This window comes from Anarhichas minor, unplaced genomic scaffold (genome assembly GCF_050575085.1).
Source record: "Anarhichas minor isolate MPS153535 unplaced genomic scaffold, ASM5057508v1 ptg000071l, whole genome shotgun sequence".
Lineage (NCBI taxonomy): Eukaryota > Metazoa > Chordata > Actinopteri > Perciformes > Anarhichadidae > Anarhichas > Anarhichas minor.
The window spans coordinates 3498559-3525603 of record NW_027466517.1 but is presented as its reverse complement, the minus strand read 5'-3'; the positions used below and the strand labels follow the sequence as shown (position 1 = coordinate 3525603).

At 42.2% G+C, this 27045-nt stretch overlaps 1 protein-coding gene across 5 annotated transcripts in view; it reads left to right on the top strand.

Moving 5' to 3' along the window:
* The window catches only part of nfic (nuclear factor I/C), a 77181-nt gene extending 50586 nt beyond the window's left edge, over positions 1-26595 (top strand). For 3 of the 5 annotated variants that reach the window (XM_076079182.1, XM_076079184.1, XM_076079186.1), the window contains exon 12: positions 15707-26595. In XM_076079182.1, coding sequence (XP_075935297.1) covers positions 15707-15831 — 125 coding nt within the window. In that variant the 3' untranslated portion in view covers positions 15832-26595. Of the gene's footprint in view, positions 1-6301; positions 6391-15706 lie in introns of all 5 variants that reach the window. The other 2 variants (XM_076079183.1, XM_076079185.1) reach the window with 1 other exon arrangement.
* The last annotated feature ends 450 nt before the right edge of the window (positions 26596-27045 follow it).

Genomic DNA, 27045 nt, shown 5'->3' with positions numbered 1-27045 from the left:
CATATGACAGAAATTATTCATATAATGAGAGTAGTAAGTATAATAATGATGGAAAAATGACATCTATAACAGCAGCAGTAGATACAGTGGAATGATAAGGATAATAAAAGCAGTAATGGTACTAATAATAATAATAATAATGATAGAAGCAGTTGGTGTCAACCCATGGTTCCAAAGAAAGCAGACAAGCGTCAAAACCCAAAGAACAAGAGACTTCCAGAAGATCTCTAATTAGTGACAGATTGTCAACAATGGACCTGTCAGGAAGACAATAGGTTTGGGTCTGGTGAAGGACCTTGTCCATGACCTTCCTCACACTATTATACCACTTCATAGTCTGTAGACTGGACGCCAGTTCTTCATTTCCGAAGGTGCCTGCTCTACTGCAGCTTCTTTTTCACCGTTACTTTTCCTGTCCTCTTTCTCTCTGCTTCACTTGCTTGATTTGAGTTCTCTAGTGTCAGTTTTTATACTGACTTTGCTGTGTCTCTGCTGTCCCCTCACCTTTATACTGACTCTGCTGTGTCTCTGCTGTCCCCTCACCTTTATACTGACTCTGCTGTGTTTCTGCTGTCCCCTCACCTTTATACTGACTCTGCTGTGTCTCTGCTGTCCCCTTACCTTTATACTGACTCTGCTGTGTCTCTGCTGTCCCCTCACCTTTATACTGACTCTGCTGTGTCTCTGCTGTCCCCTCACCATTATACTGACTCTACTGTGTCTCTGCTGTCCCCTGACCTTTGCACTGACTCTGCTGTGTCTCTGCTGTCCCCTCACCTTTATACTGACTCTGCTGTGTCTCTATAGTCCCCTCCCCTTTATTTTGACTGTACTCTGTCTCTGCCGTCCCCTCACCTGTATACTGTCTCTGCTGTCCCCTCAGCTTTGTGCTGACTCTGCTGTGTCCCTGCTGTCCTTTCACCTTCATTCTGACTTTTTTCTGTTGCTTCTGTCCCCTCGTCTTTATTTTGACAATGCTGAGTCCCTGCTGTCCCCTCACTATGTTCATTCTGACGCTGCTGATTATTACAGTATGAGTTGCTATAGCAGGCAGCTGCAAGGGGGTTTGGGCTTCACAGAGCTGAGCAAAGTCACTTTAGTGGGTTTAATTCTGTCTAAAGACAATTGATGCATCTTGTCAGTAATTGCACACTCAACATCTCTCCAGTCATATGCCTTGGCATGTCAAATAAAATTATGCAGCAACTGTGGTGATGTTCGGACAAACCGTCATTGATTTATAGCCAGATTTGTGTTTTACAATGCTCATTCTTGGGTTCAGCCTTCAGTGCTGGGGATAGTTTTGGCAAACTCTCCATCAGTACTTCAGCACATGCTGGATTCATAGACTGTATATAAGAAGTGGATGTAATCATTGTGACTCTTGTTTATGGACTGCCGTTATGAAGCCTCAAGTTCGGCGATATTTACATTGCCATCGTGGATTATGTCCGTCTTTTTGCAACCGGTGATCGGAAGTTACAATATTTGAAATGCAGAGGAGTGACGTAGCGATGCCGTATACGGCTTTGGTTGTGGCAGCGACCTGTCAATTACAGTAAGCCCGCCCTAAAGCACCATAATGGACCATAATTTACGAAATGAACATCATGCTGTATTGAAGACTTAAAACTATAGCGATTGAGACCATAAACTCATGTTTACAATGTTTACTGAGGTAATAAATCAAGTGAGAAGTAGAATTATTTTCTCATTGACTTCCATACAATCGGGCTTCTTTGTGTAACTGGAGGAGTCGCCCCCTGCTGGTCAATAGAGAGAATGCAAGTGTTAAGATACTTTCACTCGGCAGAACCGGAGGTTGCCACCTGGCTGGATCACACTCCTCCGCTACAGCCTCTCATAAAAGTCGACAGTCTCATCCCTCATTTCTTAAATTAGCAGTGAATGTATCTTCCCCTGTTGCTTCTCCAGCCCAAAGGTTCATCCATTTCATTCAACAAGAGCCTGCTTGCTCTCTCTTAATTAAAATTTTAATTTATTATACTATATTGATCCCGGGAAATTTGTCTCTGCATTTGACCCATCCCTGTATATATGTATATATGGGAGCAGTGGGCTGCCAATGACAGGCACCCGGGGAGCTGTTAGGGGTTCAGTGTCTTGCTCAGGGACACTTCGACACGTGACCCAGTCAAGGATCGAACCGTTGACCCTGCGGTTACCAGACAACCCTCTTAACCCAGTGAGCCACGGTCGCCCAAGAAAAAAAAGCTAAATCTCTCTTTATTTCACCAACAAAGAAAACACTTTTAAACAATAAACTGCAGAGAAACACTAACCACTCATCCCACCAAAACACCAAGACTGAGTGAGCACAGCCGCGACACGGGAAAACCTAGAGAGCCATGGCTGTGCTCTTACTGCTCCCTTAGTGAGCCTGAAACAGACTTGACCTGACACGCTCTCACCAAATGTGACAAATATAAAAACATTAGGGAAATATATATTGTTTTAAATGCATTCAAGAGCCAAAGATTTTCTACCTCTCTCAGGTGAAGAAAAATGTCCAGTTCTATTGAGGGAGGACCCTAAGGACTGCCTGCCATAAACAGGAACAGTGAGAGACAGTGACAGTAGACTGCACTTTGTTATTGTTGTTGGTTGTTAGATTTCTGTGTTTCCTGTAATATTCCAACCAATGCTTGAATTTAATTGATCTTATTGATTTGATATACATTTCACCATTTCAATAGCTTTGGCACTTGACAGCTAGTCAGGGAGAGAGATGACGATCGGGGTGGAAGATCCAGCAGCTCAGAAGGGAGGAGGTGGAAGTGAAGAGGGTGTTAGAGGATGTGGAGGTGTTGAGGGGGTTGGAGGAGGTGGATGTGAAGAGAGAGTTAGAGAAGGTGGAGGTGAAGGGGGACTAGAGGAGGTGGAGGTAAGGATGGGATTAGAGGAGGTGGAAGGGGGGGTTCGAGGAGGTGGAGGTGTAGAGGGGGTTAGAGGAAGTGGAGGTGAAGGGGGGTTAGAGGAGGTGGAGGTGGACATCGTGTTAGGCCACGTCCACACTACTCCGTTTCCATTTGAAAACGCATATGTTTTGCTACGTTTACACTGAGCGTCCACACTACGCCGGCGTTTGAAAACGCTCCCAAAGACGGATAAGTTTGAAAACGCTGGAGTTGCGTATTCGTGTGGACGGTCGAAAACGGATACGTTTGGAAACGATGAGGCCCACACCTGCGTTCGCTACTTGATTGGTTCTTAGCAGTCATGACGTGTCCTTCCCTGATTCATCACACACCTATCATGTGACCGTTTCCCGGAAATCATAAACAACAGCCTTGATTACCGATCGACAACCAGGTTAATTTAACATGGACAACTGATTACAGGCGTTGCTGACCTAGTTGTCTTTACTAGCAGCTGTTGTCCAGTTAAAGTCTGCATTATTACGGAGGAAGCAGCTGTTAATGGAGCGATTAGCGAGCGGCGTGACCAGCGCCGTTATCAGACCTACGGAGCGGCCGTCTGAAGTTATGGTTAGCGGCTTTAGGGAGGGTGATGGACACAAAACGGAGGACTTTCCTTTTCTTAATAATGCTTATTTTGTTCTGCACAACTATTTTGAAGTCCGCAGATAAAATGTAAAGGAACAAAAGCAGTAATTGCTCTCCAGTAGGACAGAGACTTCAGTCACCAGCAGAGCTACGAGTGAGAACAGACAACGAAACCGAGGGAACGAGTGGGAGACGTGTGTTGACTACATTTATGGACCCATAATCTAGTAAACTTTGATGTGTAAGTGTTCATTTTAAAGTAAATTTGATGTGTGTGAGAGAGAGATAGAGCAAGAGGTGAAGAGGGGGTAAAAGGAGGTGAAGGGGGGGGTAAGAGGAGGTGGAGATGAAGAGGGGGTTAGAGGAGGTGGAGGTGAAGACTGGGTTAGAGGAGGTGGAGGTGAAAAGGGGGTAAGAGGAGGTGGAGGTGAAGAGGGGTTTAGAGATTGTGGAGATGAAGAGGGAGTTTGGAGATGAAGAGGGAGTTAGAGGAGGTGGAGATGAAGAGGGGATAAGATGAGGTGGAGCTATAGGTGAGAGCAGTGTTGATGGTGTCGGTATTTTTTTTTAAACTCATGATGTTGTTATAATTAGAAAAAGAGATATTGTGCCAGGCAGGCTTTTGATGCTAGATTGCCTTAGAGGAGAAAAACACAGAATAATACATGTTTATAATTCTCCCGACAAATCCCCAAAAATCAGTTTATTTAAAAGACTTTATTGTCAGTAGGTTATAAAATTATATTATGTGGGGACTTTAACACAGTTACTGAAAAAAAAGACAAACGTATTAAGAAGCACTTCAAACAGAGTCCAAAGGGCAAATCTTTAAAACAAGTATGTGAAGAAACTAAATTAATAGATGTACTGTACGTATGTAGATCTGTAAACCCTTCAGGATATGAATTCACCAGGTTTGATTTAAAAAACAAAACCCATATAAACAGAATGTATGTATCGTCACACTTCAAAGCAATAAACTATATAACCGTATTAAATGACTCCTCAGATCACCTCTTAGTAAAAACAACCGTGTCTTCTGGAATCTCAGTTAACATAGGTTTCTGGAAGCTAAATACTCAATAGGAGAACAAAAGAAGACTATAGGGGTTTGAGGAGTTGGAGGTGAAGATCATGTTAGAGACGGTGGAGGTGAAGAGGGGGTTCAAGTAGGTGGAGGTGAAGATAGTGTTCAAGGAGGTGGAGGTGAAAAGGGGGTTAGAGGAGGTGGAGTTGAAGAGGGGGTTAGAGGAGGTGGAGTTGAAGAGGGGGTTAGAGGAGGTGGAGTTGAAGAGGGGATTAGAGGAGGTGGAGATGAAGAGGGGGTTAGAGGAGGTGGAGGTGAAGACTGGGTTAGAGGAGGTGGAGGTGAAGACTGCGTTAGAGGAGGTGGAGATGAAGAGGGGGTTAGAGGAGGTGGAGTTGAAGAGGGGGTAAGATAAGGTGGAGGTGAAGACTGGGTTAGAGGAGGTGGAGATGAAGACGGGGTTAGAGGAGGTGGAGTTGAAGAGGGGGTAAGATAAGGTGGAGGTGAAGACTGGGTTAGAGGAGGTGGAGATGAAGAGGGGGTTAGAGGAGGTGGAGCTGAAGAGGGGGTAAGATAAGGTGGAGGTGAAGACTGGGTTAGAGGAGGTGGAGATGAAGAGGGGGTAAGATGAGGTGGAGTTGAAGAGGGGGTAAGATAAGGTGGAGATGAAGAGGGGGTAAGATAAGGTGGAGGTGAAGACGGGGTTAGAGGAGGTGGATAAGGGGTTAGAGGAGTTGGAGGTGAATATCATGTTAGAAGAGGTTGAGGTGAAGAGGGGGTTAGAGGAGGTTGAGGTGAAGAGGTTGTTAGAGGAGGTGGAGGTGAAGAGAGGGCTAGAGGAGGTGGAGGTGAAGAGAGGGCTAGAGGAGGTGGAGGTAAGGATGGGTTCGAGGAGGTAGAGGTGAAAAGGTTGGAGGCGGTGGAGGTGAACAGAGGGCTTAGAGGAGCAGGTCAAGGACAGTGATTTCTTACTGTGATTTCACAGTTGAAGGTTAATGAACCAAACAACATACTCTTCCTGTTCGTTTCCACACAAACTTTAAACACTGATAAATCCAACTGTGGACATGTCTCTTCCAGTGCTCGGTTCTCCATAAGCAGGGTTTAGGAAGTCAAGAAGCTTTGTAGGTTTGTGGTTTGCTTTGCTGAATGTATTGTAATCCTTTATTTTTTTTCTATAATCTGTATTTCTATAGAATTGGTTGTCCTGCTCCATAAAAAGTGATAGTTGCTCTTGTGTTTGTTATAGCTGTCCTTAGTGGGATGTGATACTTGACTTTTTATTATCCAAAGCGCATCCAGAATCAGCAACTGAGCCAGGGGTCCAGAATTCGTCCCCAAAGAGACAACAAAGAGGAAACAATGAACACACATGACATGATATTCTGCTAAATTCCTGCAGTAGAAGTGGGTTAATATTACCAGGTGTTGGACATTTTGCCAGTTCCACAATCTGGAATACCTCTCAGGTCAGGTGTAAACATATCAGCTGGGTGGAGTTTGACTTCCTGTCTGCAATAGACAGACAATAAAGACAGAGTGGAGCAGGTACAAAATAAAACAACCATAGAGTGACTTATTTGCCAGCAGTTAGGGTTGGCCAGTTTGATGCTGTTCTCTGTTGTAGCTGCTTATTGATATGGACAGATTTCATTTGAAGTAGGCTACTGCCTTTTGCAATTTAACAAGCGACATGGCATTATGAGAGACAGTATGAGACTGATGTTGTTAACGCAAACACCCTCAGCATACTCGGCCCCTGGGACACCCCCTGACAATCGCACCTCCTTCGTTGGAGTCACCCCTCGAGACCCAGGTGGACTCTACCAAGCCCAGGTTAGTATGGTTCGTTTGACAATGTTAAACTCAATTTAGAAGAGATTCAAATCTCCAACCCAGATTATTGGAGGGTTAAGAGCTCCAGAATCTGCAACGAAAACGAATCAGTGGCCGCTTACTCGTAATAGTATCTCGTCAGGCAAATAGTGGCAGAAGATGCTTCTATATGCTGAGGTTTGGATGTATCCTTCTCTGAGACCTCTGCCATTCCCAACATAGATAAGAGGTCAATAGAAAATGAATAAACAAATCAAATTGACTTTGTGGTGCTCAAAGCTCAACAAGCCGAGAACGGCCGTGCTCACAATAATTTTTTATAATGTCGTTATCTCAAGATCACAAGTTGATTAAATTGTGATGAGATAACAAGATAACCAACTCATTATATGGAGAAAACCAAAGGTCGTCTCTACCTATTACTTCTAGTGTTTATCAGAGATCAGGAGTACAATGCCAGCATGTATAGGTGACTGAGGTCAAGCCGTCACTCGCGTCTCCACAGTCAAATCAGCTGACACTAAGGTAGTGGGAAATTCAAGCGGTTCAGATTGAGCTGAAAAGTATAATAGAATATGTCTCTATTCATTCTATGAAGCTGACAGCTAGCAGCAGACTTAACAAAAGTTGTACACAAAATACATAAAACAAATAAGATTAATTTGATTTTGTTTACAAGAAGTATAAAACACATTACCTGTGTCCCTTATCAATAAACAAGAAGATACCACTAAAATGTGAGGGAAATACTTTTAATCTTTGATTTTTGGGCTACTTGGGGAAGAAATTTGAGTTGCAGACATCTCTGACTACATACAGAATGTATTTTGTACTTACCCTTTGTGAACACCTTATATTGAAAACAGGAAGTAGTCACATGTATACGCTAACCTCTAGCCGTTACCGCTAACCGTTGCTAGCTATCAGCTCGCATAGACTTTTTAAGACCATTCCACAGTAAAGGAAAATATTCCAAATGTCAGTCAGCTGATTTGATCGCGGAGATGCGAGTGACATGCATGCTGGCGTTGTACTCTGATAAACATTATAAGAGGAAACCATGTTTTGGTTTACTGAGAAAATTTGATAATTAACTTTTGATCTCGAGATAACAGAATTGAAAAATAATGGCAAGCACAGCTGTTCTCGGCTTCCGTCCATAGTGATCATTTTAATATCAGTTACTTTTTGTCTAAGGAGGATGTATCCACTCTAGACTGTGAGCTGCCCTTTCAATTATGTTTTGCTTTCCTCTAAAAGTTGCGTCTCTGAACTCATTCGTGAATCTACTGACACCCTCTGGTATTAGTTGTATGATTGCTTTCAATAAAAAAACTCAGTGCTCTGTGGTTTTTGTGGTACTCTGACGAGGATCACATTTGACAGGATCTCGTAATAAAACTTGTAATCTGACAATAAAACATTGGTGGGAAAATGAACACTGACAGGGAATCTAAAACTATGAGTCTCAGAAGTGTGCGCTGTGAATTGAGTCTTGTAACGTCTTGTCAGGCAGTGGTGAGGTGTGCGAGTGGCTCAGTGTCAGGAATGAGGCCATTGCAGCAGGGTGGTAGAGAAGTGGCAGGCTACAGTAGCTTTACAGTAAAAATGGCAGGTTCAGAGGGAGGTGTGTGTTTGTATGTGTGTGTGTATATACATATATATAAAACATGTTGTTAGGCAACATAAGCAGAGATGACGACACAGAAACGTATTGTGATTGCAGCAATTTTGTTATTCCTGGACAAATAGCAGACGTCCTCGTTTTGTGGCAACCCAGGAAACTCAGAGACAATGGCTATGTAACAAAAAGTGTCATTTAATAGGGTAAAGGGGGATGGGGTTAAACTTGACAAAAGATTCCTTCCGGTCGGGGTCTTTGGCTATTCAGTCTACACCCAGTGGGATTCAGTTCCTCCGTCCTGTGTAGGTAGAGTAGAGGAGAGAAGTGAGCCTGCTGGATTACCTCCCGTTTCATACAGCTTGTCTCAAGTGGTTCAGGAGATCCTCCTTGTCTTCTGCCCAGTCTGTCTGCCGCTGCTGCTTCCCAACTCTGTGAACATATGCTCACTCTAATCACCTGATGGGCTGCAGGTGTGACCAATGCCACGTGCCTAGTGGCTACAGCACCTGAACTGGATAATAGACTCCCTCTATCACCTCCCCCAACCTGAGCTTGGGGATCCGCCCCGTGTTGGGTCTGCTCGGCTTTTCCCCCTGGTTTGTCACAGTTTGTAAGAACCGTTCATTCAGTCTCATTCAGCGAGCGTGTGTCCACTCAAGACATTGGTTTCCACTCATTCATTGGTTGTCCAGCTTCCCATGTTTCGAGTGACTGCTCAACAGTAGCAGCGAGTGGGATGGGAACATGACGCCGGGTTGCCAATGCCCCCAGCTTTCCACTCTCAGCAATCACATCAGCCAGAATTGGCAGGAAAACCTGGTTACCCGCTGCCTACTACACAATCAGAGCAGCTCTCTCCAGCCATGACATATGGCACGTAGATGCCAGTGCCCCAAGTTATCCACTTCCAGCAATCACATCAGCCAGCCATAGCAGGGGAACCCGGGTCCAGGATGCCTACTTCAAGCAAACCACAGCAAGTTGCCCTTGCTGGGGCACCTGGCAGCAGGATTCCAGTGCATCCTGCTGCCTACATCCAGCAACCTAAGCCGCTTTCTCTAGCGGGGTGTTCTGGCACCGAAACGCCAGGTTCCGCTGTCTCCATCAGGCCTCACAGCTCATGTCAGCTGGAGCCACTGGCACTGGGATGCCAGCACCCAGCTCTCCTCCACAGCCATGACAGCAGCTAGTTCCTCCCATACTTTATGATGGTCTTCCCTCTCAACCTATTTATCCTAGCAGGCTATGATCAACATCATCCCGTAAACCTCAAGTTCTCCTCTTCCTGGGCAATCCAACGCATCATTCCCCAAGGGCAAACCTTTATTTATCCCCTACTATTAATCACTTCCTCCTACACATCACTCTGAAACGCTATCTCACGTTCAAGTTGCGCTAAACTCTGTTTCTGGCTCAACCCTCTCGCGTACAGGAACGGGATTATTATCTCCTAAAATGATCAACCAACAGACCCTCACAAATTGGTTCCCGATGCAGCTCCCTCTGTTAGTTTTGGAGGGTTTGCGTTAAATTAGATCCTGGAGCTCACAAGTGAATGCCAAGTCGTTTTCTCTTCGGTCTACGAAATCTACCCAATAGTAGCCACAGCCATTCTGTGGTACCACAAATGGTCCAGCAAGTCCATCTCTTTACTCTCGACAACCTCGCAGTTGTTTACCTTATCATCAAAGGACGCCGCAACGCCCCATCCATCATGCAGATCACGCTCTGTCTAATCCGGCACTCTTATTACACACCAGTACGTTCTCCACGCAGCACAAGTCCAACGCCATCATTTTTCTTAATCCAGAAGTTCAGAAGTTCAACTGTCTTGGAGACAGTGGTGGGCCGTCAGAGCCAGCAAGGCCTTCTCTGCTGGCCTAGACAGAATCACAAAGTTATAGCCATTTAATTATTTTTCATAAATAGATTTAAGTAGAGCTTTTATCCAATCAGAGTTTGCCCCTATGCTGTCTCTAAGTAAAAAAAATCTGCCTTCAGAACTACAAGTGAATTGATTTGCAGTTTAAGTAAATGGGCACGATATTGTTGCTTGTCATAGTCTTCAACCAATCAGACTTTTAGTTTGACATGTTGGACGTGTTCTTTGACATGCCAGAGCCTTCTAGCTGGCCTACAAGTACGTCATTAATGTGCGGCTTGATTGATCAGTGGGCTAGTGGGACTGTTAGCTAGCAGAACTTTGTAGTAGTAGAAGTTAAAGTTTAAAGATATGCAAGAAGTTTTTATGTGACATTACTTTTTTAGTGTTTTGGCATGTTTGGCGGTGACAATTCTAATATCTACTGCATTAAAACGTATTCAAGAAAAACAACTGGGTAGGCTCGACTGTCATCACTAGCATCCATGGCAATCGAGAAGGACCTCTTGCTGGAACTAAAATGCATCGATGTACAACCGTGTCATTGTAATCAAAGAAAGGAGGATGGACTTTGTCTGTAAATAGTGAACACCAGCTTTGGTAAGTGAACTGCTTTTTTTTTTTTTACATCTGCAGTAGCATTACTACTTTGTTAATTTTTCTATTCTGTCTTTTTTATGATATGGTTAATATTGTTCCCTCTGATGTGAATAATATTTGAATGGCCCGTGCCCTTGAGTGTGTGGTGGAATGCGTGTTTTAGCGCTGCAGTTTTGCTGGAATGTGCAGAGGCCTGTTGAATCATGTTATTTGGGTTTTATGTTATTCTACCTGCTTTGTTGTCATATAAATATATGTGAATGTTTCTTGCGAGTTTGTTCTTGTCATTGTGTTAATTACATAGATTTTGACTATATGCATTACCCGTTAATGACTAAGCATCCCGTCATGCGTCATCCGTCAACTGCACTCTGCAGTTAGTGTATTTGTAGCCCTCATAGATGTTGACCTTCATGTAACATTTTATTTTACATGTCAAATGTTGCAGTGTTATGTGAATATGCAGTTTTTACACAAAAAAAATAATAACCCGTAGCTGTGGCATCATAATGAGGTTATTAAACTTAAAAAACCTAAACTTTATTAGAGTCGTTATTATACGTTTTTTACATATACATGAAATTTGACCTCTGCATTTAATCCATCCCTAGCATATTGGGATCAGTGGGCTGCTGAGAAGCAGAAGTGGGCTCGGAGGTTGTTCCACTGTAGTAGGACAGCACTGAAGGCCCAGGTATAAAATACACGGCCCGCCACTGCTTGGAGACACCCATCCTACATTGGTTCCTCCATATTCTACACTGTAGTTCAACTTGTAAATCCTGCCACAATTTTGCTGATCACAAATAACAGAACTCCATTGAACTCCATAACCTTTCTCCCTCATCATTTCGTTCAACTGGTCATATTGGAAGAGTTCCCACCACTTCCTCGACTACACCATAATCTTCCCGTGGTTCAATCTTGTCCCATGACTTTTTTTTGTTACCTTTGCCATCAAGAACTCTTACCATCCAATGTAGTTTAGTAGCATAAGCTTCTAATCTAACTCTTATGCGGTAGCCCGAGCCTGGCCTCCAGCCGTCCTAACAATCTAACCTAATCCATACATTCTCACCCACCTCGCCTCAGATATTCCAAGTCCATTACTTAAACCCATGCCTTACCCTTGCATTGTAGGGTTTAGACAAATTGCTACCCCCACTACATTCGCTCAGATCTCAAATCAGCTCAATATAGTCTCAAGTAACCTTGGGTTTTTTTGGGTTCGTTGTGTCCAGGTGCTATAGCGGAGTCCCTATTGAAGCTCTCCACAACGCATTCGGCTATAAGCTTCGCATATCAATCATGTTTTCCTTTAAAACCTCTTAAGCTCGGCCCTATTTGTAGGCCTCTGCTCGAAAATTGCATACCCATACTAAGGAGACCACAGTTCTGTAACTACACTACTATTTTAATAATTTGTGATGCTATAATCAGATAACACTTGTGAGATTTATTCAGATGGGTAAATATTGTGTATATGTTGCTGGTTAATATAGTGCATGAAGATATTACACAGCTCAAATTGAAAATAATTAGGTTCGCCTGAAAAAAAAGCACTTTTATTGATATTATGTTTTTGAAATAATGCAGCTGGCTGCCTCAAAACTCTCCCAAATCATAGCACAACCGATCAGTAGTTGTTGAATAAAGGTTGGCTGGGATAAAGTGAAGAATAAGAGGCTTTAGTACAGAGAGGTCACGCAAGGTCATCATTTTCGAACCAGCTGTTGCAGCTCTTACATTGTACTTTTATATACTATATAACTATATATTTCACTTTTTTTATCACTCATATTATTCAATACATCCAAATACAGCCGTTAGAAATCATTTTGACAGCAAGGGTCCTCTCGGAGCATGTTTCTGGCTGTCATCCATAGGATTTTCTCAGTTGATCTGTGTGTATGGGGCTGTAGCTCAGCCTATCATCGGTCGATTTCAGTCAATGAGCCCGCCTTCGAAGCGTCAGAATCTCAGGAATGCTGGCTTCGAAGCGAGTGTTGATTGACAGAAGTTTCAGCGAGTAAAGTTGCAAGAAGTGCCGCGTCTCCCCGAGCGTAAATTTCAGTTCGCCGGAAGTCTGACCACTCGCCCAGGCTGGATTGACCGCTCTTATACTGGAAACAGCTCGGCAGTAAACAGGATGCAGTTGCCAACAATGATGGTAGCTTTGAACCGGATAATCTTCGACGTTATTGTACTCATTTTTCATAAAACGTGAGCAAAAACCAACGATTTGTTTTGGCGAAGGGCAGTGCCATGGTACCGTTGTCCACTCACAGCTTTCTACTGATTCCACGGAGAGAAAAACCGAAGATATTTATGCGTTCGGCGACGAATGCTATTGCTAAAAAATGCATTGCTTAGCTCGGTAGCCGCTAGCTTCCGGGTGCAAATATTGATTTGCAGTACACATAACGGTGATTTCTGCCCAGGATTTCGTGAGTTTATGCCACATTTTCTAGATGCTTATATTAGTAGTCTATAGTTGTGTTTGGAGTGTGTAAAAAGTGACTTATATGATAGTGTTGCCCATACGTTGCTGTTTAATCCGGTAAAACAATTGTACAAATCCACAATATTACCGAAGAATAAGGCAATTTTCCGAACAATATTTTCAGGGGTGCTGAGCCCGTGAGCCCCCAAATTCGGGGGCGTCGTGCTTAAGAGGGGGTTCGTTGTGTCCAGGTGCTATAGCGGAGTCCCTATTGAAGCTCTCCACAACGCATTCGGCTATAAGCTTCGCATATCAATCATGTTTTCCTTTAATAAATCATGTTTTCCTTTAATAAATCTGTAAAATGCTTCTATTTGATGGTGTAGTCCTTGCTAGTGAAATGTATGTTTCTTTTGATTAGTGAAACATGTAAAAATGAATGGGAGTGGGAATTATATTTAAAATAACAGCTTGCAAAATCAAACAGTACAAAGCAGCTTCACCACGTTGCAATGGACAGTTTTCTGAACGCTGACGGTGGTTTCAGGTTCATTGCATGTCACACTCGGATGGGTCCAAAAGATTTGGTCGTAATCTGTTTCAGACTGAAGGATATCAGTTTGAGGCATGGCAGAGGCAATGCCTGCCTGGTGAGTGGTAGCACAACAATGGAAAGAGCAATTTACTCAAATGATCCATCTGCGCTGCTCTCATGTTTGAAAATACCGCAAAAAATAGCTGTAGTACACACAGGCATTTGCTGTTTATAGTGTGTTATTGGGAACGAAAAGGAAAGTTTGAGTTATCAGCATCTAAGAAAACTAAATTAATGACATCAATAGAATTATTAATGTCAGTAAGATTATTAACGATTATTAATAATAATGGGGCACCACCCTGCGAATAGGGACCAATAACCAAACTATAAACTAAGTCTCATAATTAGTATTCACTCACAATGTCAATAGTCAAAGTACTATTACACATTCAGAGTGAAAGTGAAGGTGTTGAGTATGAGCAACAGACCACATATCCAGCGATTATCACAATGCACATGCACAAAGTAATCACAGACAGCTGCTCTTTAAAGTATAACAGAGTTTATTAAATTCCAATAATAATGATCTAGTCAACTAATATTTATAACTAACAACAAATACTATACATTCATGAGCACGCTATCTAAAATCAACAAACTGTCTGTGGTAGGTGTGTGTGTGTGGGTGTTAGTGAAAGAGAATGGAAAGATAAGGGAAGGGTAGTTTCACTCAAAGCAGGGCAGAACCTCACTGCAGCCGTGGAATACGGAAACTGTTAACATATCACGCAGAACCGGGGATTCTGTTCTTTTCAATGATAGACACAGTTATAATGATACAGTAACTTAAGCAACACAAACAAGTTAATAAACACAATAACCTAAATCTAGCCCAGACACCGTAAGTAGCCTTACTATGAGGTGATTTCGTGGTTGAAGATGGGGTCCTGAGTCTAAGTTTATCGGTTGAACTCAGGCAGCGCGGCTCCGTGCGGCGCAATAGATTCTCTCGGTAGCAGAGAATTTCTTCGGATCAGTAAGGGAATTCCCGTCCTCACGGCTGGCACAAAGTCGACTTGGTTATAAAGAGAATCTGTCCTTTTTCTCTGAAGAATCCGTTTCCTTCACTTCTGCAGGCAAATTGTCCTTCTCTTTTAAGGATGCGGAAACAAAACAAATACAAATCTATTCGTCCAGCGAATGTGAAACTGTTAAACCTAGGATTTTCTTTTAAGGACAGCAACGTTGCGTGTGTGCTCCCTTGTCGACCGAGATCGAGGGATTAGCATAGAGATGGGGGAGCAAGGCTGTTTTATGGAAACAGGGGCTGAACCACAGTGGTCCTGGGTGTCTGTGGCCCTCGGCCAATTAGATTGCAGTGTTGATATTTTATTGCTAGCGCATCTAAACATTCCTCTTATCACAAATCCAAATCAAGCTCCAGGTTGCTCTGCAAACAGGAAAGCCTGATTTCTTTGTCTCAAAGCACATGGGCGAGGCACATGGTCAGATCCCAACAGTGTCAACAGTGTAAACCCCAAACTGCACAGTGGAGAAGGTTTCTTAAGAGAATCAGATGTCCAGACAGAACACACTTCTTGTGCAGAAGCAAATGACTCAAGTTCATAATGTAATTTGATGGATTGCTTTGTAATGATTTGATTGTTGCCCTCATGGATTATTACAGCTTGGGTTGAGGGTGAGCATCAACGCAGGATTCAGTTTTAAACCATCTCTTATTCTATGTGTAATGGCTCTCGAGCTTGACTAACCTGACAGTGTGAGCAGCAATGGACCATGGATCCTCTCAGGCTCAGTGCTGAGGGGAATTAGACTCATACTGAATAACCTTTCTCACTGCTACTGATTGAAACTAATCAGGAAAGTTCTATGTTCTTTTAAAATGTTCCACAAAGTGGGTCAGCACCAATCAGTTTAATATGATCTTTATTTGTATTATCAATAGCTTCACAGTCTGTAAGAAGTCATAAAAGATGTACAAGCATGTTTTTTTATGGTTCACAAACTGTTGGCTACTTCAATTTAAATGGGACTAAATCATAGCGCAAGTTTGACATTATTGTGACCTTTGCATGAGGAAATTCTCTCGAAATGGACCCCTGATTTACTGTGTGTTGATTACCAATGTTAGGATGTATGTACTTGTGTGTGAAGAAATGCAGGCTGAAGTTAAACATTTCTAATCTTGTGTCTTTGTCTCTGTTCCAGTCTTGGTATCTGGGCAACTGAGTGACCTGTGGAGGAAAGGGGATTGTCAAAGCAGCACTGCCCTGGAGGAAAGGAAACGATGCTGTCATGACATTACCAGAGGAAAAATATATTCATCTTTGTAGAAGTATAACATGTGGTCATACATATATATAAATATACAGTGTAATATATTTGTATATCTGTATGTACCCAGAAGAGACAGTCTGGATGGAAGAAGGATGTTATTCTCCCTCAGCCATGTTGCAGACACAGAGTGAACTGTGCCATGTGACACTAAATAGTTCTCACAAATGGCCTCTGGTGCGAGTTGTGATTTTCAGTGGTTGGTCTAGATGAACTCGGATCAGAATCAGGCCTCAACACACCACATCCTAAGAAACCTGTATCCCAATTGTGTTCCCAGGATGAGGCCCGTGTTCCTGGAATGGATGTCAGCCTTTAGCCCTCTAACCTGGGTCTCTCCAATCCAGTGCAAGGCCTCCTCCCTGGGACAGACCTCATACCCCCTCAACACCCAGAATGCCCCTCTCCGCTACAGGTGCTGCTTATAATATATATGCAAATAAGCCTCTCTTTTTTCTGAACCCACTAGAAAGAGAGATCCTGTTGTATGTAATGTTTCTTTGCACTTTTTAATGTGTTATGGATACATCTGAAGAATATTTAGAGTTGAAACAGCAGTTTTTTTCTCTCTTCCCACCAAAACACAGATGTTTTGTCTTTTTTATTGACAATCATCAGCCTAAAACCATTACGTTGCTTTGCTATGCTCATGTGTTTAAGACTGTTTGAATATGCTTTTGTATCATAAATCAAAGCGTAACAGTGGAATAGAAGAGCTATATTTTATGCCTGCTCAAACACAACATCATCATTTTGTCATGACAGTATTGTTTGGAGGAGACATGCACCTGCCTCTGAAACCTGGACCATGTGGCAGCATTAGACTGGCGGCTGATCTCAATGTGTTTGAAACTGTAGCATAGTGTGTGTGGGTGTTTGTGTGTGTGTGTGTGTGTGTGTGTGTGTGTGTGTGTGTGTGTGTGTGTCTGTGTCTGTGTCTGTGTGTCAGATTGTGTGTATGGTTCCTACATTTACACCCTCATCCCTGCTCTGTTTTAAAATTATTTCTCGATTTGGTTTGTGTCTCTGAGAGCACAGTGACTGGTTAGTCCTGGTAGGAAGGTAAATTAGAAATAGATACAGCAGGCACAAGGATTAAGTCCATGATGTGGCATGTTGGCAAGCTGGCAGGCTGTGGTGGGTTTCTCTTGTGCATGTTGATGGTTCTGATTGACTTGAAGTTTCATATTCAGCTCCAGAATGGTCTAGAAGCCAACCCGACCTGACCAGTCTGCAGCAGTAGGGTTTGTGTTGGAGTTCAGATGAACAGAAGGACATGTTAGCCACAGTGATATGGTTGGTTTCAAGTCCAACCTTGATGGTTTACCACCGGCAGCAAGGAACAAGTCAAGCATTTCAAACAACAAGTTTGCTTGCTTTTCTGTGTCCAACCTTGACACAATATTTGGATAATGACAGTGCTTTAGTGAGGCAAAGCAATATTCTAGCTTTTCAAAGCTTAATTCAGTCAATAATCTTTTGAAAAACATGTAATAGCTTAAAATCTTACATGCTGCATTTTAACTTTGAGTTAGAATCCTTTAAGTAACAAAGAGAGAGGTGTCAGTTCAGCGGATAGCAACAACTCAGTCTGTGTGTAGTTGTCAAAGATCTGAATACAGAAGCAGAATCAAAGGATAAAATGTAGCGTTATTGATATTTGTCAGTAAAAGTCAATACATACACCCTAGCCTTTTGCTATTTTGTACACCATCTCTTTGGAAATTTTAATCTCCAAGGCTTTGCAACTATAAAGCAGTCTATTTTAAACGCGTTGCCTGACGATGTGGATTGGTGTTTCTGTGTTGAGGTGCAATCAGATGGAATGGCAAGCCAATTTGCATTATTCACATGAATTCAACCGCTGGAGTGTTTCCATGGTCCAAAGACGTTATACTTTATTATTTGGTCACTTGCATTCCCTGTGCAAACAGTAGGGGAGAAGTCACAACATTATTTTATAGCAGTGGTCCCACAGGTGTCCTCCATCAACCTGGAAAGATAAAATGTCTTCCAAGGGCCAAACCAAAGTGCAAATGCACTAATTCCCACCATGTCTGAGCAGTGGACCTGATGTACTTCCAGTGAAAAGTATGGGCAACATGGGGCGACTGTGGCTTAGTGGTCGAGCAGGGTTGTCCTTCAATCAGAGGATTGGCAGTTTCGATGTGTCCTTAGGCAAGACACTTACCCACAAGTTTCTCCCATAGCTGTGCCTACGGTGTGTGAATGTTAGTTAGTCCTGCTGGGCACCTTGCATGGTAGCCCCTGCAGGTGGCACCTTGTGAAACACCCAGTGGAAATATTGGATTCATTCAACGGTGTCACTTTCAGAAAATAATTGATCATTCCAGGTAGAAGGCAGACATCTGTGAAAGTTGCAACCCGCTGTAGTAAAAGATAACTCTCCCCTGGCTCAAATTGAGCCAGTGAACCAGCTGCACACAGCATGCAGCAACCAGAGAGTGTCTGTATGACGGCTCTGACTCGAAAATCACCAGAAACAGCTTTTCTTTTGCCCCTTTGCTTTTTTCATTCTGTTGACTCTGCATGCAGTAGGGGCATGTTTATTCGCATTGCATTCATTCTGATCACAGGTGTCTTTTCCTTTCCCAGGGTAAGTGTCAGTGTCTGCCAGGGGTTCAGCATTTCCACTGAAGGTGCTGATATGAGCTGTTTGGTAGGGCCAGGTTTAAGGTTTCGTAAAAGTTGGCTTAAAGCTGATGTATACTGCATGGTGCTGCCCGGGTCGCTGTGTTGACCTAATGAATGCATGGCTCAAACTGATGATACCTCTCCCTCTCTATCCCGCTCTTCCTCCTCCCCTTTCTCCCTCTGTACTCTGTATTACATCCAAAGACAGTGGATTGAAGGGCGGTCTATTTCTTTAGATTTTGATAAAAGCCCTGTTATTAAACTTCTATTTTGCACGATATTTCATGAAACACATTATGTGCCTTGCCCTTTCGTTAAAGAACAATAATACATTATGGAGAAGTGATATACTTTTCATGATACAGCTGATAGCACTTACAAAACAACAATAAAAAGCAGCATGTGTGCTTGCTTGACATTAACCAGTGTAGCAGGTAGACTGGGGCAGTGTATTAACTGCAAGCTCAAACACAGCTTTCATCAGCTTCAGTAGAGGCTGGGGCCGCGCTCATCCTCTGCTACTATCCACCTGAAGACTGTAAACGTCTGCAGTGAAATGAAAAGTCTGACATTAAGGGAATTCCACATGTTTGCTATCATACTCAGAGTCTCATGAGAAGAATGATATCCGTCATTCCACCGTCCAGCAGCCCACACATAGCTAACATCCCAACCCTGGCCCTATTATCTCAGCTCAAGGTCCATTTGCTACCTTTGGCCATTACATTCGACCTCATCTCACAGGTTTCATCAGCCAATGAGTCTGCTCTGGTGCCATCCAGTGAGCAAAGTATGGAACTTTGGTCTGCTGAAAACAAGTGGTCACATACAAGGGAGATCTCAACTCATATCCTGGTTCAAGGATGGCATCGTTGGTTATGATTTGCCCTCCAGATTCTGTATCACATGATGAAGTTCTATACTTTGATCATGTGACAAGTGAATCATCCCCATGACAGCTGAGCAAACTCTGTTACCAAGGTCAGGAATGACGTGGACACAGATGTGTCATCATCTTTTTCTTGGTAACACTAGAAAAGAACGGTAGCACCCAAAAACCAGACTGTTCCTTTAAGAGGGGATTTTCAATGACGATCACCCCGCCATAACCAGGTGTTCTCATGGAGCTGATCTGGTTCAGTACCTCAGCTGTTTCAAGCTATAGTGATGGCTCATAGTTGTGTGTGGATATTGACAATGTTGCTGTGTGTGACACAGTGTTGAAAATTAACTGGATGTGTGTTGTCCCTAAATGGAGAAGCCAGTTGGTTGTGAATGAAACACTATCGCGGGGTACAGTTTGGCTACCTTGTATCTCAAAATTGCACTTTGCAAAAGCAAAAACTTTGGTTCTGAATGTGAAGTCTGGTGGTTAAGTATTGCCTAATTGTTCACATCCTGTTCCTCCTAACACTCCGACGGCCCGCCCACGGTCTTTTGGAGTTTTAACTGTACATCTGTGTCATGTACACAACTGCTATGTATAGGTAGGTACTGATGCGACATATCTTTGGAAAGCTAAGATTCTTGTGATTCGATTTATGCAAACCCTTTCAAGATACAATCACAACAGCAGGTACAATGAACGCCTCTGTCAGACCACCAACCAACAAACAAACAGTTACAAAATCGAGGCAACTCACCGATGAAGCTTCATAGAAATCCACCCCTCGATAATATTCCAACAAAAACGGTCTTGTTACATTGCCAAAGGTCCAGACAATCCAATCCAGTAAAATATTTAGTCCAAAACACATTATTACGTCCATAAATACCCACGGACTGCTGTTGCATCATTTCAAATTAGCCGGCAGATATGCCTAATTATTTAAATATTTTTGAACGTAACTTCAGTTTGCGTGTAAATTTTGCCGGTCTCTGTGTCTCAAAATGGCGGCTGCACTCTGACGTTTGGATTGACTCCTGATTTGACCCAATAGGAGCTTCTATGTCCTGTTCACAGCCTACAATAGCCAACGAGAGTCAGCGTTGAAGGAAAGTGCCTGCCCCTCTTCTTTTGTGTAAAGCTCGAGCCAAAGTCAACCGATCTTTCTGATGACTGACGCTTCGTATAGCCAATGACATTTCGAAAATAACGATATACAGCATCAGGGGTTAGATTTAGAGGCAGAATGCGGAAGTAACCTGCGTAACCGCGAGTCAGCTCCCTGCGTTCGTGCGTAAAATGCAAAGTGTGGTTTTTGAGAGTTTTGGAGACTTTAGGAAAGTCAATAATGGCGAAATAACTTATAGATTACAGTATATCGACATAAATAAGCTTTAGTTTGAATTATGAATACACATTTTTACACATCCTAGGTATGTTACCATGGTAACCATGGGTCTCCAAATGTCCTTTTTTGGAAAGCGCCTAGACATACCCTTAGAAAAACACGTGTAAAATATTAATTTTCTGTGGTATTGTTATCAAATTTGAACTTGGACTAGGTAAGGCTTCATGCTGTGGTCCCATTGTGTTTTCCAGCTAATAAGTCCCAGCTATAGTCATCTGCAGGCATCTGTTTGCAAAAAAATATTCAGGCGGAAATAAACCTTCTACTTCAGTGTGTTCAAACTTCTATTACTCAATGCCAGTAGCACTTACAGTGATTCTGACTTTTGGTGAAAAAACTTCAGTGTTACCTTTCAAAAGAGACCAAAACCATGCATGTACTCCAAATGGTTCAAGAACAGGTCATGTTTTAGTTATTGCTCGAGTTATTATGTTGCTTGTAGCATTATAGCTTTAAACACAACAGTGTGTGTAAAATATGTAAAACATGGACTTATCAGTCCTAAAAAGGATGTATAGAGTGTCTAAGTTTGTTTTGTTGGTGCGTTTTATTTTGGCTTTCTTAAAATGGTGGCCAAGCCACAGTGCAAGGGAGCCATTTAATAGGTAAAATTGTGGGTGGGCTGCTTTCAAAGTTTAGCCATGTGAGGGATGATGAATGCTTGTAGTGGGAGAGAGACACATTTGGAAGTCAAATTAAGTTAATTGGAGCTAGAATGCGCACCTCCACTAAGGTGGCACAGTCCTCTAAGTTAGTTATTTTAATCTGACACTGAATCAGATTCAAGTTGAAAGGTGATAGACCCCAATGTCATGCTGATAAGCGTTTTTACAATACTATTGGGGCTTTAAATGAGAGTAGGAAAACGGGACCCTACCAGACCTGGCTAACTCAGGTCCTGTGTCAGGTCTTGGATATCAGTGGACCCGCAAAGACCTCTCGTTAGGAGTTCTGTGGCAATTGATGAGCCAAATTGAAAAGTGCTTTGTAAATGACCACATGAAGGCGCTATCCCTACAGATGTAAACCTGACACTAACATTTATATAATATAATGCCGCACAACCCAACACAACAAAGCTCAACATTGCCATGCATTTAAATCACCTCTCTTGGAAGAAGTGCAAAGATTATGTATATTGTAAGGCTGATGTACTGCAGTGGCTTTGTGGGTGATGGCCAAGATTACAGAGCACATTGTACTTTAACAATAATGTACTTCATTTTGTCTAGCAGAAGCTCTGTTTCTAACTTAGAATTTTTTTAAATTTAATTTCTAACCCTGGACTTGTAGAGATGATGTTTGTATTTTTCCTGGCTACCAGGAGAGGTTTGATTCTGTGTTGAAGCAGGTTATGAAGTGTGAATCCTCTTCACTTCGATTCTATCGCTGACAACAATCAATGCACAAAGAAAGTCAAATGGTTCCCTACATGACAGCAGCCAGCTGAGTGGAAGACAAATCCACTGGGTTGTGAAGGGTGTCAGCTGTGCAGTCTCTTCATTCCATTCTACAAAATGTACTGAATAGAGACATTTGATTATTATAAATGAAATACCCCCAGCCAGCAAAATTGCACAAGACATACAGTAAGCCCAGGCCTCTAGAGTATACCAAGCACACTCTGACAAGGTGATGTACCGTGCAGCTTTCAGTGACTGGGGTCACACTGCTGGTAAGAATAATCTCCACTTTGAATGTTGACAATTTCAAGTCAAAAGTCAAAAGTGTGGTGAGGGGAGAATAATGTGTTCATCACAAAACTGAACTTGGAGAGAAAATAGTAGACATCAGTTCAGGGCAAACAACGTGCTTTCTCGGGTCAGAGAACACCACACCATCACTTTCTCTGCTCTATTCAAATATACTAGCATGCAGACAGCATGGACAGAGAATGACAGTGCCTATCATTTTACTGCTAGTTTTCTCTTATTTACTATGGAGTGCTTTGCAATATGTGTTGTATTCAAACACGACATGGTCCTGAAGTAACAAGCCATAAACATCCCAAAGAGTTGAAGAAAATCTAGAGTAAACAGACCAGGATTCATAGCTCATGAGCAGTGGCCTAAACCCCTTTGTCTGCTTTATCTCTTGCTCAGCACACTGACCTCATAGGACCTTTTCACACAACATATTTTGACATGTCAGAGTTGGAAAAGCTTTATTCCCTGGTATTGTGCTTGTGGTTCAATGTCACACTGAAACACATGATTAAGTATGAGCTGTTGTTAATATTATTACTTGCCATTCCTACTATGGCAAGTACAACTATATACTATGAAAAAGGCCTACTGCAGACAACATAAAAAGGATCATACATTATTATTACACACATAATAGAAATTGTTGGGGAATTACATGCAGCAAACGGTCCTGCAAGCCAGCACACTGTTCGGGCCTTTGTGCATTAGTTATATATAAGGTTGCTGTTGGCAACCAAAGCATTAGACTAAAGAGATGCTGAGCTGTGAATGGTACTTTGGGCGAAGTAGGAGAATGGCCGGTGCCAAGTATTGGTCAGTTATATTTAAAACCCATTTATACCGATAGTTAATTCTAAATATCATATTAACTCATCAACAATATGTGTGTGCCAAATAACAACTCAGTATAATGAACAATATAACTTGTAGGACACACAAAGAGACTCCTAGAGACAATCTCGCAAAGCGATCACACCGGCCAAAACTCAAATTCTTCCCCACTTCCTACCCCCCTACTTCTGGCGCCCTTGCCCGGATCACAACCATCTTTGAACCTGGCCTTCATTTTGTTCTAAACTTAACACCTGTAATGTTTTGTGATTTAAATGGTTGTGACTCTTCACAGACATAAACACCTGGCAAAGTGCTCTAGACCTCCTCTCAGGTAGTCCTGCTACAGGAGGTGTCACCTGGCAAAGGGCTCTAGACCTCCTCTCAGGTAGTCCTGCTACAGGAGGTGTCACCTGGACCGCACTTTGCCATGATGACACATACAAAGACTCACAAGGTGAAACAATACCAGCGTTGGCGTTGCAGCTAATAATTATGCACATAAAGATGCAGTGTGTAGTTAGTCATTATGTACTATTTAGCCTTTGATTCAGCATCGTTTCAGCGTTTGAGTTATTCAGCAACAGTTTGTTAGGTAGGTATCTATAGGAACAAATCATTACATACTGGTTCATTATTATCTTCTTTACAATCCTTGATTTGTTTTCAGGAGCTATTAGTTAACTATGCACTCATTAGCACTTCCTAATTTCATCCTTACTAGTTGGGGACTAGTGAGGATTTTGAGTACCTTACAGTTTACTGTTACTACCACACCTTTATGGAGCCAATGTGTTCCATGCAGTTGTCAGTATTCCCAGTGTTAATAACATAACCACTGGATCCACCTGATGGTGTGTTAAACTTGGTTGGAAGCGGCTAAGATGACATGATTGTAGTTTTGTCCTAATGGCAGGTTCTGAAATCCAGCCTACTTTTATGGAAATGTGTACTCTAGGAATTCAAAGATCTTTTAAATTGTTGGCTAAGGGCTGATTAACATGTTCCCTCTAGATCTAGATCTTTACAATACAAACCAAGTGCTATTCTGACCACTGTTAGGAGAGAATAACCAGACAATGTTTCTGTACGACTCCTGTTAAGATGCATCATATCAGAATCATAACTGTTTAACCATTGTGATTGGCTGGTTACGGTTGGTGTTGTAAGCCGTTTTAATTGTAACAGAACTGCATGGGGTGATTCCTGTTTGTTAGCTCAGCAGCTGCAGTTGATCAGATCTGTAGCTCAATGCTGTGTGAGGAAAAAGGGTATCTAAACAATTGAGTTTTGTGGGATTGGGGCATGTTTTCATAGAGGGCTCTTTTCTACAAACTACTAATGGTATTCAACAGTCTACCCTACTGCTGTTGTTGCCTGAAAACGTAGTAACTCCAATATATGTTTCTTTTTGATATTTCTTAATTGAATTGTACTTTTTTAATGGCCCTTCAAACCCCTTTCTGTAATTCAGACTCACAACAGTTGGAAAACCTCTCTTAGTTTCTGAAAATCAGATTTTGTAGTGCTACAAGTTTCCTGTGATAGTGATGCCATATTGATTCCTTTCTGTATCTGCGGGTACATTACTTTTGCACACTGTATACTCCATGTGCTGAAGACAGTTTGTTATGAACAAAAAAATTGTTTCTCAGAGAACATTTTAATGCAGTCTCATATTTCTCATAACTTAGATATTATAGTAAAGGACTGCTTTGCTTGCTTCCAGAAATATATCCCTTACATCAGAGAGAGCATAGGCATGAACAGCTTTCATCAGTTATTGCATGACCACAGTCCAGGACCACAGACCTTTCACATGAACTGTACATCAGGGTAATATATAGTTTTTCTGCTATGGAATACCAACACTAAATCTTTGGTAATCAATACCTCAAAACAAGGGTGAAGTGAAGTCTATTATTGTATATATGGGAACACCTCAGAGTGCTTTATCATACCATGGCCACTCCCTAAAGAACACTTTAAAGAAAGGACTATGCCCCAAGTTTCTTGTCTAACTTGACTAATTAACTTGCTATACAATTTTAATTGACACCTGACAGCCAACACACAATAAAACATGACTTGGTATCCCAATATAAGAAAAGTATAAATGGGGGAGAGCCCATTTGTGTTTCTTATGTTCCAGATTGGTAGAGCTGGTATTAAACCTGGCCTGAGATGTTCACTGTGAAAGGGGCTGCTGCTCTGTGCTGGATGTAGTTTGTAGCAGCTTTGACAAGAGCTTTAAGTACTTTTTCCTTAGGATGTTTTCAGGTGAAGCTGTCAATATTCAACCTTTATTTGCATGATGTAAACTGTTCTTCTTAGACTGCATTTGGACAGGGACAGGAAATGTTGTCAACACTGTGGCATCATTATGTCTTCTCATGGCCATCTAAACTAAAGTTATGAGGTGTTTCTCAAAGTCAAGGGTCCTTCCTTGGTAGGACGGGTCCTTCCAAGTCAGGTCCTACAGAGGAGGCTAGGCAAGATTTCTTTCTTGTATTCGGAGAGCGACATTGGAACACTCTAAAACTCATCAAAATCATCTCTTTCTGTTGTTCCAACAATCACCCACTCAGGTTAAATAAAACCTTTATTCACAGAGTTAGATGTGAAAATATACTGGCTCTACCACGCGGTCTCTCCCTGTCGTTGCCGGCCTCAGTGCTATTCATAGCACGCTGAACAAGTCTCTCACTGAGTGATGAAAGTGGGATCAAACTTTTAAGTTATGGCTTGTAGATCTAATATGAGTGAAGATCCAGCAACTGGATTGGCAATTTCTTCCCTCAAATTTGTTCAGAAACAGATTTTGGCGTACTGCTGAGGTGAAGTAACTTAAAGTTTACTGGCATATTTCCCCCGTTTCCAAAAGGGTGGAAAGGAAATGTGGGTGTTTTAGGAGCGCGGAGGATACACACATGCATGCTTGAAAAGCCTCTGATCAAAGAACTCGGTCCTCGGAAGAATTATAAGGATCATTGACTTTCAGAAACATCCATGGACTGACAACTGTCTGCTCAAGGTTGGACTTTCTGTTCCGGTTTGAATGTCTCATAGTTTGAGTGACAGCTGTCTGAATCAGTTTTTCTGACCTAATGTTATTCTGCTGTGGGGGATATTAACATCTTTGATAATATGTCATTATAACCATGTTTAGTCATTGCTATCAGCAACTGCTGTTCAGTTCATTACTGGAAATTAGTATGTTTCCCTATGCAAATATATATATACCATTAATAAACAAGATATACCACAACTCAGCCAACAGACCTCCCGTTTGTTCATTTTATTCCTATCTGCTTGTATAATGACTGTGGAGATTTGCCTGCACTCTTAATACAGAAAACAGCCCTGCATATTGGTGTTGACGTGTAGTTCCATGTACAGGTAAGACATGAAATATGATCCAGCAAGGCCGGTTTGAGGGTTTATGCACAGCAGGTTATAATACTATGAGATAGGATATTACAACCCTGAAAAGTCAATTGTGAGGTCGAACAGTAAAAATATGTGCCGCTACAATGTAATCTACCAGAAAAATATGCTTTGATAGGCCAATGCAGGGACTTGCCATATGATGTCATATTGTAGTGTGGAAGCTTGAAGTTTCTTGCCAGAGAGTTTAGTGTTGAAACCCTAACTGCACCCGCCAAACTGGCCTAGGTCAATTTAATTCGTGGGCTGCGTTTTTTTCATAATGATAGTGAAAACTATT